At 44.3% G+C, this 14,146-nt stretch overlaps 1 protein-coding gene across 1 annotated transcript in view; it reads left to right on the top strand.

Moving 5' to 3' along the window:
- Positions 1–14,146, top strand: part of LOC147902786 (phosphatidate cytidylyltransferase 1-like) — an 81,093-nt gene that overhangs the window by 39,129 nt on the left and 27,818 nt on the right. Inside the window, exon 4 of the mRNA XM_087373791.1 lies at positions 12,194–12,335. Coding sequence (XP_087229917.1) covers positions 12,194–12,335 — 142 coding nt within the window. The remainder of the gene's footprint in view (positions 1–12,193; positions 12,336–14,146) is intronic.

Below are 14,146 nucleotides of genomic sequence, written 5' to 3'. Positions count from 1 at the left end.
ACAGACAGCCTATGAATGAGGGAATTTCTCAAGATGCTCAAAATGCTGATGGACAGCGAGCTGGAAATGCTCTTGATGTGAGGGTCTAATGATGCTGTAGATGTAAAGGGGGCTGATGCATTGTTCAAAGCACAGCTGATAAGTGCAGTGGGAGCACTTGCTCAACTTACCCAAGACCGAAGGTTTGCTGAGTTTATGCAAACCCCTTCTAAGTCTTTAAAAAAAGCGTCATTCACATCCAAGGGAAACCAATGGGGCTCAAAAGCAGCTCTATGGTTCCATGCCATTTAATGGACAGCCTTCAATAATGCCAAATGTACAGGGTGCTCCATTGCGGCAATCTATTTATATAAGGTCATGGAGTTGATTTGCATGCTCAAGGAAATAATTTTCAGAATGCAACTCAGGGACAGCAAGACTTTCCCCAACGCATAATGCGTCCATGATATTTTGGTGTGGTTCAGTGTTCCAGGCAATGGCTGGGCAAGCTGTGGATTATCCTGGAATGTCTGGAAACTGTCCACTGGGTTTTCAGCCTGGTATGCAGGGTATGCAAGGGAATATGTTTGGGGGTATGCAGCCCTGTGTGCATAACCGAATGTAGGGATCATGGCATAGATGTAAGACCAGGTATTGTGAGCCAGGTGAAGGATCTATTAAAAAAAGGGGCTGATTCAGCCCAGCTCATCTCCTTACTGCTCACTGTTCTGTTAGTCCGGAAGAAGAGCGGTTCATGGAGTATGTGCATAGATTATCACGCCTTGAACAATGAAGAATCTCGATTCCCCATTCCGAGAATTGATGATATCTTGGATCGGTTGGAGGAATCGACTGTTTTCAGCCGCATAGATTTGAAAAGTGGGTATCACCAGATACACATTCGCGATCGGAGGATGTGTCCAAGACGACTTTCAGAATTTCCTTTGGATTATACAGGTTCTTAGTGATGCCATTTGGGCTTACAAATGCTCCTGCTACCTTTAACCAAATGATGGACATAATCTTTCATGAGTACAGATCCTTTGTGGTTACTTTCTTTGATGATATGATTGTATACTCACGGGATGAGGTAGAGCATAAGAAGCATTTGGCCATAGTGTGTGCAGAACTCAGAACCATAGGCTGGTTGTTAATGCAAAGAAGACACATTGTCTCCAAGGATGGAGTGCGTATGGATCCTGCTAAGATGGAAACAATCTGCAATTGGCCACAGCTGAGAAATTTGCGAGCTTTTTGGGTTTATGCTCATACTACAGACGCTTTATACGCCATTTTGCTGAGATTGCTTCACCCCTCTATGCAATGTAGAAGAACGGAGCATCTTTTGTTGGAGATATCATAGTCAAAGAGTGTGTTGGTGTGTAGTACTAGGTGATCTAGTACTAGTCTATGGGTGTGAGTCTTGTGTGAGTGCCACGTGTCATCATGGGACTTATCCCATATGCACTAGGTGCTAGTGTGTGAGTGAGTAGCCTATATAAGGCTTGTACTTCACTTGTCTTGTTACACTCGATGAATGAATGAGAGCCTTTGTTATGTCTTCATTTGAGCATCATTTCCTCACACCCTAACCTTCTCTCTCTCTCTCTCTCTCTCTCTCTCTCTCTCCCATCACCATGTTTCCAACATGGTATCAGAGCCACTTAGCCCTGCCATAGCCATAGCTGCCATGTCATCCTAGAACTTGCCCTAACCCTAATTCGTTACTCTAGCTCAAGCTCCATTTATCTCTTGCAGCCGCCCTAACCCTAATTCGTCACTCTAGCTCAAGCTCCATTTTTCTCTTGCAGCCGCCTCAGTTTCTCCTCAGTCTGCTGCACCATACCAGTTCGGCAGCTCCTGCAAAGTACGCCTGCGCATGAGGGTTTCCAGGGTTATTTCGAGGCCGTTTCAGAGCTTTTCGACGCTCAAGACGGCCTCAACTTGCTACTGCTGTGTATTCGACCACCTGTGAGAGCTTTGAGCAGCACTTCGAGGCCTTTGGAGGCATTTCCGACCTGTTTTGAGCTTGCTGCTGCATTTTCAGGACTGATCCTAGCCTCCAACTCATCTACAACAGTCGGTTTGCATATTGGAGGCCTGGTACTTCATTTTGGCATACTTGAGAGAGCCGCTTGATCAGTTTCGGACCTGCTACAGCCTACAGCATTCGGAGCTGTTCTAGGGAGCCGCTTTTCACTTTGGAGCTGTCCTGCTTCATTTTGAAGTGTAACCTAGCTGCTTTTTCATTGACACCCTGATCAGGGTTTACATTTTGGAGCCTCCGAAGTCATTCACAAGTTGCTGGTCATGTTTAATTAAGTATTTCTTAAGCTGTTGCTCCATTTCAGAGCCTTAGACCAGCCTGTTCATTTGCTGGTTATCAGTTTCAGCTTGTTGGACAAGCTGGAGAATATATACGCCACATCTGTTGGACCTGAGGAGCAAGCTCTATCTGCTATATTACATGATCTATCCCTCTCTGAGGTGATAGATGATGATCAGTGATGCTATGTGTGTTTGTGTTGAGTCACATGAAGGTTCTTAGCCTTGAGTTGTCCCTCTAAATTGAATGTATTTGGAGTCAATAAGAGGTCCTCTGCCCTGGATTGTCCCCCAAAAATGATTGTATTGTGTTTTACTTTGGTTGATGGTATTGACCACCCAGTTCAGAGTAAGGGGGGATGACGAGTAATGGTTTGCCCTTGCCGGTCGCAAGTTGACTGAGAAGTCACTACCACACTCGAGGTGTTGGATAGTTGGACTTGCTCTTTGCAGTATTGCGGTGGAGGGGGGATCGGTCTACTCTTTGCGTGTTGGGTCTCTCACTCTTTGCTCTGAAGGGGGGTATTGGAGATATAATAGTGAAAGAGTGTGTTGGTATGAAGTGTTGGTGTGTAGTACTAGGTGATCTAGTACTAGTCTATGTGTGTGAGTCTTGTGTGAGTGCCATGTGTCATCATGGGACTTATCCCATATGCAATAGGTGCTAGTGTGTGAGTGAGTAGCCTATATAAGGCTTGTACTTCACTTGTCTTGTTACACTTGATGAATGAATGAGAGCCTTTGTCATGTCTTCATTTGAGCATCATTTCCTTACACCCTAACCTTCTCTCTCTCTCTCTCTCTCTCTCTCTCTCTCTCTCTCTCTCCCATCACCATGTTTCCAACATCTTTTATATGGGCTGAAAGTCAAATTGTAGCATTTGCGATGCAAGCTTTCATTAATGCTGGCTGTGTATATATGCTTTCTCTCTCTGCTCTGAGCAGATAAATGGCCTTTTCGGCACTGGTAGTAGTTGTAGAGGATTGTGTGGTAGCTAGTAATAGTTTTGGGCCGTGTGCCTACTGTTGGATAGAAGCAAATGCCTTCTGCCAGGGACTGGTCAAAACAGAGACGAACATAGGATATGTTTGGCGAGAGCAGTGAGCAATAGAGACTATGATGGGACAATGTTGCCTAATGGGATTTGGAATACACTAATCGCAAGAGTAATTGTAGCCCATGTGTAATCTGAATTTAGGAACCTCCAATTAATAAAGAAATACAGAAAGGGGGTTCTTGAGTAACATTCCAGTGTTGGGTGTGACAGGTAATGGAAACCCAAAAAAAGAGAGATAGAAAGCCAAAAACGAGCTGCTATGATCAAAATGCTGCAAGTATAAGTGTGGAGGCTCAAGGGTGAGCCAACATAACAAAACCCTAGGGCTAACTACTTTAACTGGACTAAGTGTCCTAACTGACCTAGATGGTACATAAACTAACCGTACCAATAGCCCTAACTGACTATAACTAGGCCTACAAGGCTCATACCAAGGTATAAGTGGCATCTATGGATAGCCCATGAGATGGCCTACAAACCCCCCTGCATGGTATGGGCTGAAGTATCCTAGACATGGCTCAGGATACCTAAATATCTAGTGTCATGGTTGTACATGTTCGTCCCGTAGGGATATAGCAACCTATGACTGTACAGAGTACAACAGATCAAGTTAGAAAAGGTACCTTGATCTGTTACAAAGGTATCTTGATCTGTTACAAAAGCTTGCCGAAAAGCCTTAAACTTAGGTCGAGGTAGAGCCCACGTAAAAAGATCTGCCAAGTTGTCTTCAGTGGGAACATAAGACAACTCCATATCACCTGTTGATAATCGCTCTCTGACATAGTGATTGTGAACCTCAATGTGCTTTGTGCGAGCATGGAAAACAGGATTCCGTGCAACAGCCAAAGCACTCTGACTATCAGTGAAGATGACGGTAGGAGCAGTCTGACATGCACAAAGATTTGCAAGTAGCATCCGAAGGCAAACACACTCCATCGTAGCCGTAAAAGCTGTTCTGTACTCAGCTTCACAGCTAGAAGTAGCAACTGTACTTTGCTTCTTGCTGAACCAAGAAACACATGAAGTACCAAGCATAAAACAGTGGTGACACATGAGTGTCAGAACAACCAGCCCAATCGCTATCAGTGAATCCATGCATGCCAAGTGAAGTATCAGCCCCATAAAGAAGGCCTAAATGCTGAGTGCCTTTAGATATCTAAAAACACGCTTCACGGCATGCCAATGGTGCATAGATGGGTTGTGCATATATTTGCTCAACTGTGAGACAGCATATTGTAGATCAGGTCTCATATGGCATAGGTAAATCAAACAACCAATTGCCTGCTGATAGAGAGTGACATCACAGAAGAGAAGTGAAAACCAGTCTCTAATGGTGTGGATACTAGCTTGCAATCCTCAAACTGAAAACACTGCAAAAGCTGTCCAATGTACTTGGATTGTGACATCAAAATGCCCCCCTCACTGCTAGCAAATTGGATCCCGAGATAGTAGTGTAGAAGACCAAGATCAGACATAGCAAATGTTTGCTGCAAATTAATTTTAAAATCTGCAATTTGCTGAGCATGTGTTCCAGGCACAAGCGTGTCATCCACATAAAGGACTAAAATCAGCAAATCTGTCCCACGCTTGTGGATGTAAAGGGTAGCCTCTGTAGGGCTGTTCTGAAAGCCAAGTGTGAGCGAATGAGAACGAATTCTCGAATAGACCACTTCCTACAAATGCCATGAAGGAAAGCTGTCTTAATATCAAGCTGATGTATCTTCCAATGAAAGTGGGCAGCAAAGGCAATAACAATGTGAATGGTAGTGATCCTAGAAGTGGGAACAAAAGTCTCCTCAAAGTCAATGCCATCTTGTTGAGCATAGCCCTTAGCAACAAGACGGGCTTTGTAACGGTCCACTGAACCATCAGCTTTCCGTTTGATCTTGTAAACCCACTTAGTTCCAATGGCATTCTTGCCATGAGGCAAATCACACAACTCCCAAGTGTTATTCTAATGGATAGAATCCAATTCAGCTTGCATGGCCTTCATCCAACAATCATTTTGAAAGGCATCTTGATGACATAAGGGCTCTTCATTGCATGCTATAGCAACCAAAGCATAAGCAACAAAACTAGCATGCTCTTTCCGGACAACTGCTCTCGTGTGGGCTGGCAGAGGAGTATTTTGTTTGCTATCTTTTAATGTGTCAAGGCAACGGGGTACCTTTTTAGGCTCCTGAATTTCTGCTCTTTCTTGGTCAAGGGCCCTGTGCAAATGATCCTGATCAATGATAGGCATATCAGGCTGAATTTCTGGCTGCACATGTGGCTGCAAATGACCATCCAACCTCATGGAACATCATCCCGAGCTTTGGATGGAAACAAAGGCATCAAGCTGTCAAATATGTTTGGGGCATCAACAGCAGGCTGTTTTTGACAGTCCAGCAAAGGCATAGTGGAAGAAGATTCATCAAACACAACATCCCGACTGACAAAACACTTGCCCGTGCGGGGCTGATATAGCTTATAGCCCCTGCTCTCTGAACTATACCCAAGACAAATGCATTTAAGAGCTTTATCATCCAACTTAGTGCGTTTCTGTGAAGGCACATGAACATAAGCTAGGCATCCAAAAGTACTCATGTGTGAAATGCGAGGCTTACGACCCGTCCAAGCCTCATAAGGTGTGATAGTCTGCAATGCCTTTGTAGGACATCTATTCAAGATGTAATTTGCACACATGACCGCATCCAACCACAACTTATTAGGAAAATGTTTGCCTTTCAACATGCATCTGGCCATTTCCATCACTTATCTATTCTTCTGCTCAGCCACGGGATTCTGTTGAGGAGTATAAGGCACCGTGCATCGATGATTAATGCCACGGGAAGACAAAAGAACAGCAAACTCCTTCGACATGTATTCACCCCCCCTGTCTGTATTAATGTGAGCAATGTGGAGACCACTCTCATTCTTAGCCAAGGCAACAAAGTGCTTGAAGCATGAAGATACATCAGATTTGGATTTCAATGTGAAAATCCAAGTGTATCTGGTGAAATCATCAATAAAAGTAACAAAATAGTAGAATATCCCAAGAGCTGCAACCCTCATGGGTCAACAAACATCACTATGAACCAGATAAAGCTTGCATGAAGCACCAACTCTCCCATCCTTGGGAAACGCAGAATGGTGCATCTTACCAAGTAAGCATGGTTCACAAACATGTTTGGTAGGCATATGCATTTTGGGAAGATCCACAACCATATCTTCCTTATATAACTTCACCAGGGCTCCAAAATTGAGGTGTCTAAATCTCTCATGCCACAAATGAGTATCTGCCATGGTAGAATCAATAGCAAAGGCATGTGCATCGGCAAGTGCAGCATCATCATCTGAACATCTGTCATAAGCATCAAGTCTATAAAGACCGCTAGACAATGTGCCAATCAAAACCAGGGTAAAGGCATGCATAACATCATACACTGCACACCTCACACCATTAAAAATAACCTGAAAGCCACATGTAGCAATGGCTGAAATAGAAATGAGGTTCTTATGAATGCCTGGAACATAAAACACATTCTCTCGAGTGACAATACCACTAGAGACAGAAGTAAGAGCAACTTGCCCAATACCTTTCACGGTATATGATGCATTATTAGCACATGTGACACTGCCTCCCTTAAATGTAAGCTCCAATGAGTTGAATAACTTCCTGCAGGAAGTGATGTGCTTGTTAGCACCACTATCAAAGAACCATGCATCACAAACATCTGAAACTGCCATGCAAGCATCATGAACATCAGGATTATACTGACATGTAACCAAGAAAGCCCAATGGTGGTCTTGTGCGAAATTAGCGGACTCATGTCGATCTTCTATACTAGAAGAATTGGATACTGCAAGACCAGACTCTTTCTTTTTCTTTTCAGATGCTATGCGCTTCCTGCATTTAGAAATATCATGCTCAGGTTTCCTGCAATAATTACATCTCTTCTTCTTTTTGTTATCCCCTGAAGAAGAGGCACCATGTGAATGATCAGCATGGGAATGAGAGGGCTTTCGAGCTGAAACCTTGCCTTTACCTTTTTGTTTGTGATGGGCAGAAAATGCTTGATCACTAGCCATAGTAGCATTGCGATTCACACGACTTTGCTCCTCCTGAAGAAAAAGAGCAACAAGCTGGTCAAATGAGAAATGATTGGCATCACACCCTGCAACCAACCTCAATGTAGTAGCAAAGCCTTGATATGAATCAGGCAACCCATCAAGAGTATTAGCTCAGAATCATGCATAATCTCATCAATGTTGGCCAACTGCTCTTTCAAATCCTTCACATTAGTGAGATAGGCATCCATGTTACCACCCTCATCAAGCTTTAAATCTTTCAATTGCATGTGGAGATAGGCAACCCTCGCCTCATTCCGCACCTGATACAAAGATGCAAGCTGATCCCATGCTTGCTTAGCTGTCTTGCAAGACCGAATATGAGGGATAATAACCCGTTTCATTGAAAGAGCAATCAAGGCATGTGCTTTGGCATCACGACCATCCCACTGAATTTGATCCTGTGAAGGAGGCAAAGCACCTGGAGCAGGAGGTGCAGGTGTCCTAGCAGTAGCATTAGAACCATCACCTGAAGACCCATCGCCTGAAGAAGCAGAGGCTGTAGGTGTAGCACGAGTAACAGTGCGTGTAGGCTTGGTCTTGGCAACCAAAACATGTCCCATCATGTATGAATACGTGGGATAATTGGTGCCATCAAGCTTATCATCAGTCCCAATCATTCCAAACAGATCATCCTTGTGGCTAGCCATTGATGCAAAGGAGTGCAAATACCACAACTGACAAAGGGAATGCAAAAGACTGCACAAGCCTCAAGGCTTTCAACTGCAAATGTATAGCAGTCCCACAGGATGCAAATGAAGACACGTTTCCCGAGGCAAACCATTGCAAATGAAGGCACGCTTCACGAGGCAAAGCTGTCCGTATTGCAACAGCAGAATAGTGAATGCAACAAAAAACTGTCAGAAAACTGTCGGTACAGCTGGCACGAGCCCGAAGGTGAACCGAAACGCTGGAAAAAGGATGCTGCAGATTCCGTACAGGTCCATACAGTGTGTACAGACCACACGCCTGAAATGAATGCAGCAAATAATGCCGTACATCTCTGACAGTCTGCACAAATGCCCACACTGCAGTAAATGCAGCCTTCAATGCCTCCGTACAGCAATCAATGCTCTTGTTGGAGACCGTACTTCATTTAATGGACCTGACAGCAGTAAATGAGGCCGTACACAGCAGTCAATGAGGCTGTACACAGCACCGTATAAGCACACGTGCTACAGCAACAGTCCGTACAACACTAATGGCAGCTGTCTGCATCCGTACCAGCTGTAAATGCTCCTGTCAGCAGTCCCATACCAGCAATAAATGAACCCTGCTGTCCGTACAGACTGTACGGATGGCGGTACACCACACATGTGAAAGCTGAGAGCTCAAATGCACGGGAAATGCAGAGCCAGCTGAGGAATGTTCACTTGTGGCAGATGAAAATGCAGTAGCAGCCCGAAAGTAGAGGTTTTTGGCGACTGAACTGTATGGAGCAGCATTCAATGCACACACGTGGGACGAAAAGCTTCCGTACGAAAAACAAAACAGCTCCAATGGCGAGGACAAAGCTCGGGGAGGCTGCCAATGGCTGGAGGGTTGAACCCTAACGTACTTTGATACCACTGTTGGGTGTGACAGGCAATGGAAACCCAGAAAAAGAGAGATAGAAAGCCAAGAACGAGCTGCTATGATCAAAATGCTGCAAGTACAAGTGTGGAGGCTCAAGGGTGAGCCAACATAACAAAACCCTAGGGCTAACTGCCCTAACTGGACTAAGCGTCTTAATTGACCTAGATGGTACATAAACTAACTGTACCAATAGTCTTAACTGACTATAACTAGGCCTACAAGGCTCATACCAAGGTATAAGTGGCATCTATGGATAGCCCATGAGATGGCCTACAAACCCCCCTGCATGGTATGGGCTGAAGTATCTTGGACATGGCTCAGGATACCTAAATATCTAGTGTCATGGTTGCTCATGTTCGTCCTGTAGGGATATAGCAACCTATAACTGTACAGAGTACAACAGATCAAGTTACAAAAGGTACTTTGATCTGTTACATAAACTAATTGTACCAATAGTCCTAATTGACTATAACTAGGCCTACAAGGCTCATACCAAGGTATAAGTGGCATCTATGGATAGCCCATGAGATGGCCTACATCTAGATCCCATTCCATTGGTTGATTCCTTGTTGTGGTTGGTTAATTGTCTAGTACAACCCTCTTATTTGCCTTGAGGCTGGTTTTTTTTTCCATGAACTTTGAGGCTGGTTTCAATGCCTCTAGCCTTGCATATGGTGGAGCATGACTCCTTATCAAGACTTTAGGCCTCAACCACTTTGTGACACAAAGGCAACCATGCAGCATAAGAAAGCCATGTCTGATGATATAATGCTCATGACACTGACCGTTAGATAGCTGATCATAAATCCTTGTAAAATCCTCAGCATGTGCATACTGATCCTTGATTGCATCCAACTTATGGTGGTATGCAATGGACACAGCTGAAACCTGAGGTTTTCTTGACAAAGCATCAGCCACAACATTCTTTTTACCCTCAACATGTAGTATCTGGAAGTGAAACATGGATAAGAAATTGGCCCAACACATATGCTGTTGGAACATGAATTGACACCTCCCCACTTGTGAGCCCCCATATCAGGAGAGCATCGGGGGGTTGGACCAGATAGAGAAGAGAAGCATGGGGCTGCCGCATGGGCAGCATATGAGCTGCTATGTGGGCAATATACCATAGAGCATACTTGGCTGTGAGGAGCAGTAGGAAAGCAAGAGAAAGTGGGACAATGCCACATGGCTGATCTACAGATGGCAGGATGACATCAGCAATGTACGGATAGGCGTCAAGAGTAGTGGGGACTGTACGACAGGGCACGGGCTTGTACGGATCTGTTGGAGTAGGATCTGAAGGTTGGAACATGTTAGAAATCGACCAATAGAGGGTACGCACAGTCAGAATTGCCCAGGAGCTCACACAGTGTGGTGTGGGGAGTGGAATCACAAACTTCTTGAACTTATGTGCATAGCATAGGTGTGCAGACTCATCAATAGACAATGAACTAGCTAGATATAGAAGACTCCAAAATAATATATTTCCATCCAAAGCTATGGACACAATGCAAAAGAGATAGATCTAGAGTCCCACTAGTGGTGCAGTCCTTTGATGTTACCACAAGGTCCTCCTCCTATCTGTCGGCTATCTCTAGACTCGAGCCTGCATGCTCCACCTCGAGCGTAAGTAGACTTTCCGTCCAGATCTCTTCCACCTTGTTGTCTGTAAACCAGCCTAGGTGGGCAGCCCTCTGATTGAGCTAAGTCTGCTGGTCTCGCTAGGTTCACCTTCAGGATGAGGCCCAACTTCTGCTGCTCCTTTCTGCTCCTCAAAGGCTGCTCCAAGTGATGTATAATGAGGGCACAAGGCCCTCCCTTTTATAGGCCCCCAGAGACTGGGAAAACATACCAACCCAGCAGCCTCTAATGGCTGACTGCTGGTCAGTTCTCTTCCTCCCCCTGTCCGACTTTTCTGGCCCCTCCCGGGCCGACTTTACTGCCCTATATAAGGGCTGTTGCTGGGCTCTTTTGTGCTGCTGCCTCGCCCCAAGGGCAGCCTCCATTGGGCCCTACCCTTGGGCATATCTATGGCCAGGTGGCTGGCCCACCATAGCCTCCACCTCTGCCCCTTCTGTCCTGCTGGTCCTGCCCTTGCTCAGGCCTGTTCCCAGCCCTCAGAACCTGCTCCAACAGCTCCGTCATGCTGCCGTACCTTCGCTGATGTCACCCTCTAGGGGCACCTTGTATCCATGCTCAAAAGAATAATGCACGTTAGGATTATGTGTGAGAAGAACACGATTCAAGATGAGTCGTCGTGATCGTGCTCCACAGATTTAGCAACTCCTAGGAGGACATTCTTCGACCAGATGGCCTACTCTCCCACATAGGAAGCATGAATTAGGAAGGTTCTTGTACACGATTGGTTGGTGCTTTTGGAACAAACTTGACTCAGAATAAATCATTACTGTCAAGTAGATTCTTTGGAAGACCCATCTCACTACTGATTTAGGGGTGAGACCGAGGGTTCAAGAAGGGTCCTTTCTCCATCCCAGTACTTATTGGCATCACAAAGATGCTCTAGTGGATTGCAGAAAGTGAATGACAAATCAATGAGTTTCATCCAAACTGAAGCTCTTGTTGAGCATGAGGTATTTAGAGAAGAAGGCGGTGACCAATACTCTAAATACAAAGGCTGATTTCAAACCTTCCAAAGCCCCTGCCTCTAGATAACTGTTGTCATCTTTGGCTTTTCGAAAAAAATTACAGGATACTCTTCTTAGCGAGCCAGAATCTCCTCAAATCCTTCGGATTCTTGCTTCTTCTTGTGAGATTGTGGTTTTTTGGTCAGCTTTCTCCTACTCATTTCTGCTGGTCCAATGCGATTTATTTACAAGGTAATTAATGTTGTTTAAATTTTTTCAAAATACAAATGGATGGCATGTTGGGCTGGCTTGCTTTCAGAAAAGCGGGTATTTGGGTTTACCTTAATCTTTTTTCCTTATTTTTGGATAATTCGAGTTCAATTGCATAGCCGCATATGTATCCCTCGTAAGTCTTGTTCTCATTGCTTGCTTGGTTTATAGGTAATTGTTCTAGGTTCCAAGTTTTAGACTACATAGAGAGGAAAAACATTTATATGTTTGGTTATATTGACATTTTGTGTCTCTCGTTGTTGATTTCCGATGGGCCTTGTGTTGCAGGATTTGTGTGGTTCATTTTGACCTTGAGGAAAGGGAAGTACCAGTATCAATTTGGCCAGTACGCTTGGACACACATGATTTTGTTTGTTGTATTTACTCAATCATCTTTCACGGTTGCAAACATATTTGAGGGAATAATATGGTGAGTATAAGGCGAATTTCATTGTATTTTTAATTTTATAAATCATGTTTTTAATGAGACTTTTAACGTCTTTTTTTTTTCTGGATCTTTTGGTTGCAAAAAATTTTGTTTTTAAGGTTTAAAAGGCTTGCTAGTTGTAAACAATTGTGATGCTTGTGAGTTTGTCATATGCACATAAACAAATGTTTATTTGCTATTGTGGTCCACTTGGTCTTTTTGGAGAGTGTGAGAGCCAAAGAGACTCAAAGAAGAGAGAGTGCTTCTCTCGGTGATAGTATGTCAAATGAGCAGGTTGCTCTCAGCACCTCGTAAGGCATGCAATCAACATAGGCAAGATCAACGTTCTTTAAACTACATCCCAACCTTAAACCATATACTCAATGTAGCGAAGACTTCGTGACAGGTTCTTACTCTATCACTCGCAAGATCACACACGACGAGAGAGAATGCAAAAGAGACAAGTTCTGTAGGTTCCCCAAAGGTTGTACCAAGCCTCAACACACTTGTGCTTGCTGAATGCATAGACGATTCGGTGGTTCCTGAGTCTCGACCAGGCTGCTGAGCATACTCGAGGATAGGGAGTCGGAAAATTTGAGTGTAGCATCCCATCTCCATATTTTTCCTTGCGTCTCCTGTTTGAAAGTCGCTGATAGACCCACTGAAGACGTAGTTTGAAAGGCATGTGGTAGAAGGAGAGAGCAGAGGTTGGGCAACACCTTGCTGCCTCATATCTAGCACCAGTGGAGCAGCATCCCCCTTGCGTAGGTGGTGTAGGTTGTGAGCTGCCTTTGGTCCTATTTATCTTTAGATCTGAGTGTTGATTTTATTGTGCATACTTGTGCACATACACAGTGTAGGACCCATAACAATAAATGATCGTGTGGGCTGGTTCTCTTGTAGTTTCGGCTGTGTTTTAGGGTTTGAGCCTGGCCTTGCAAACAAGGCCCATTCAAGTTAATCTCTACCACTGCTTCATCCAGCAAACGAGTGCTTCAATGTTGTGAGCTGCTTCATAGAACAAGGGAGACATCCATTGTAGGCTCTTAGAAGTTAGAACTCACTTATAAGAGGGTGAAAATGCTCTAGAAAGCAAGCTGTATGGTCGAATGCACAGACAAAAGGTGTTGTTAATGGATTTGTACTTTATAATCCATAAAGCGATCAATTTCTTCTTGATTTTGAAGACCCATGTGGTTCCAATGACTTGTATCATCCTAGCCTAGTCAGTTGTATAGTATGGAGTATATCTTTTGACGTGGCCTGCTTCCAAATGTGTTTCACTCTACTTCTCAAACATTTTTGACTGGAACATGAACCCACCAAGTAGGCTTGGTCTTTACCTCTTTAGAGCATCTAATTTGTTAAACCCAAGCCGGATGAAATCGCAATTAACTTTGGAATTGCGGGACAGCTTGCAATCAACGCGGGAATCCTTTGAAGAAAATCGCGGTACCCAAGGCAAGATGCATGGCGCTGGAAATTCCGTACACTTGGAATACGTGCTGAAACTGTAGAAATCGAATCGCCAACAAGATAGAGTGCTGGGAGAGGAGGGTAAGTAGCAAAACACAGCACTAGGGCCCAAAAATAAGGGCTGGACCCCGCGAAGGCCTTTATTGCAATAGAATAAGGCTTTGTACAACTTGCTGTGCTCTAGAGCTCTGAGGCTCTTCTTTTATAGACTTAGCCTCCAACCCAAAAGCAAGAGCTTTCTAATAAGTTGGGGCTAGCTTTTAGCTTTTTTCCTAAGCCTAAATTAGGTGGTCTTCTCTTAGAAGGATGAGCTTTCCCTAAAATCAGCCTTTTTGCAC

This window comes from Dipteris shenzhenensis, chromosome 4 (assembly GCF_047967505.1).
Source record: "Dipteris shenzhenensis isolate YYH24624 ecotype China chromosome 4, Dip_SZ_1.0, whole genome shotgun sequence".
Lineage (NCBI taxonomy): Eukaryota > Viridiplantae > Streptophyta > Polypodiopsida > Gleicheniales > Dipteridaceae > Dipteris > Dipteris shenzhenensis.
Note: the sequence above shows the minus strand (reverse complement) of the source record. Positions and strands in the feature narration are given on the sequence as shown.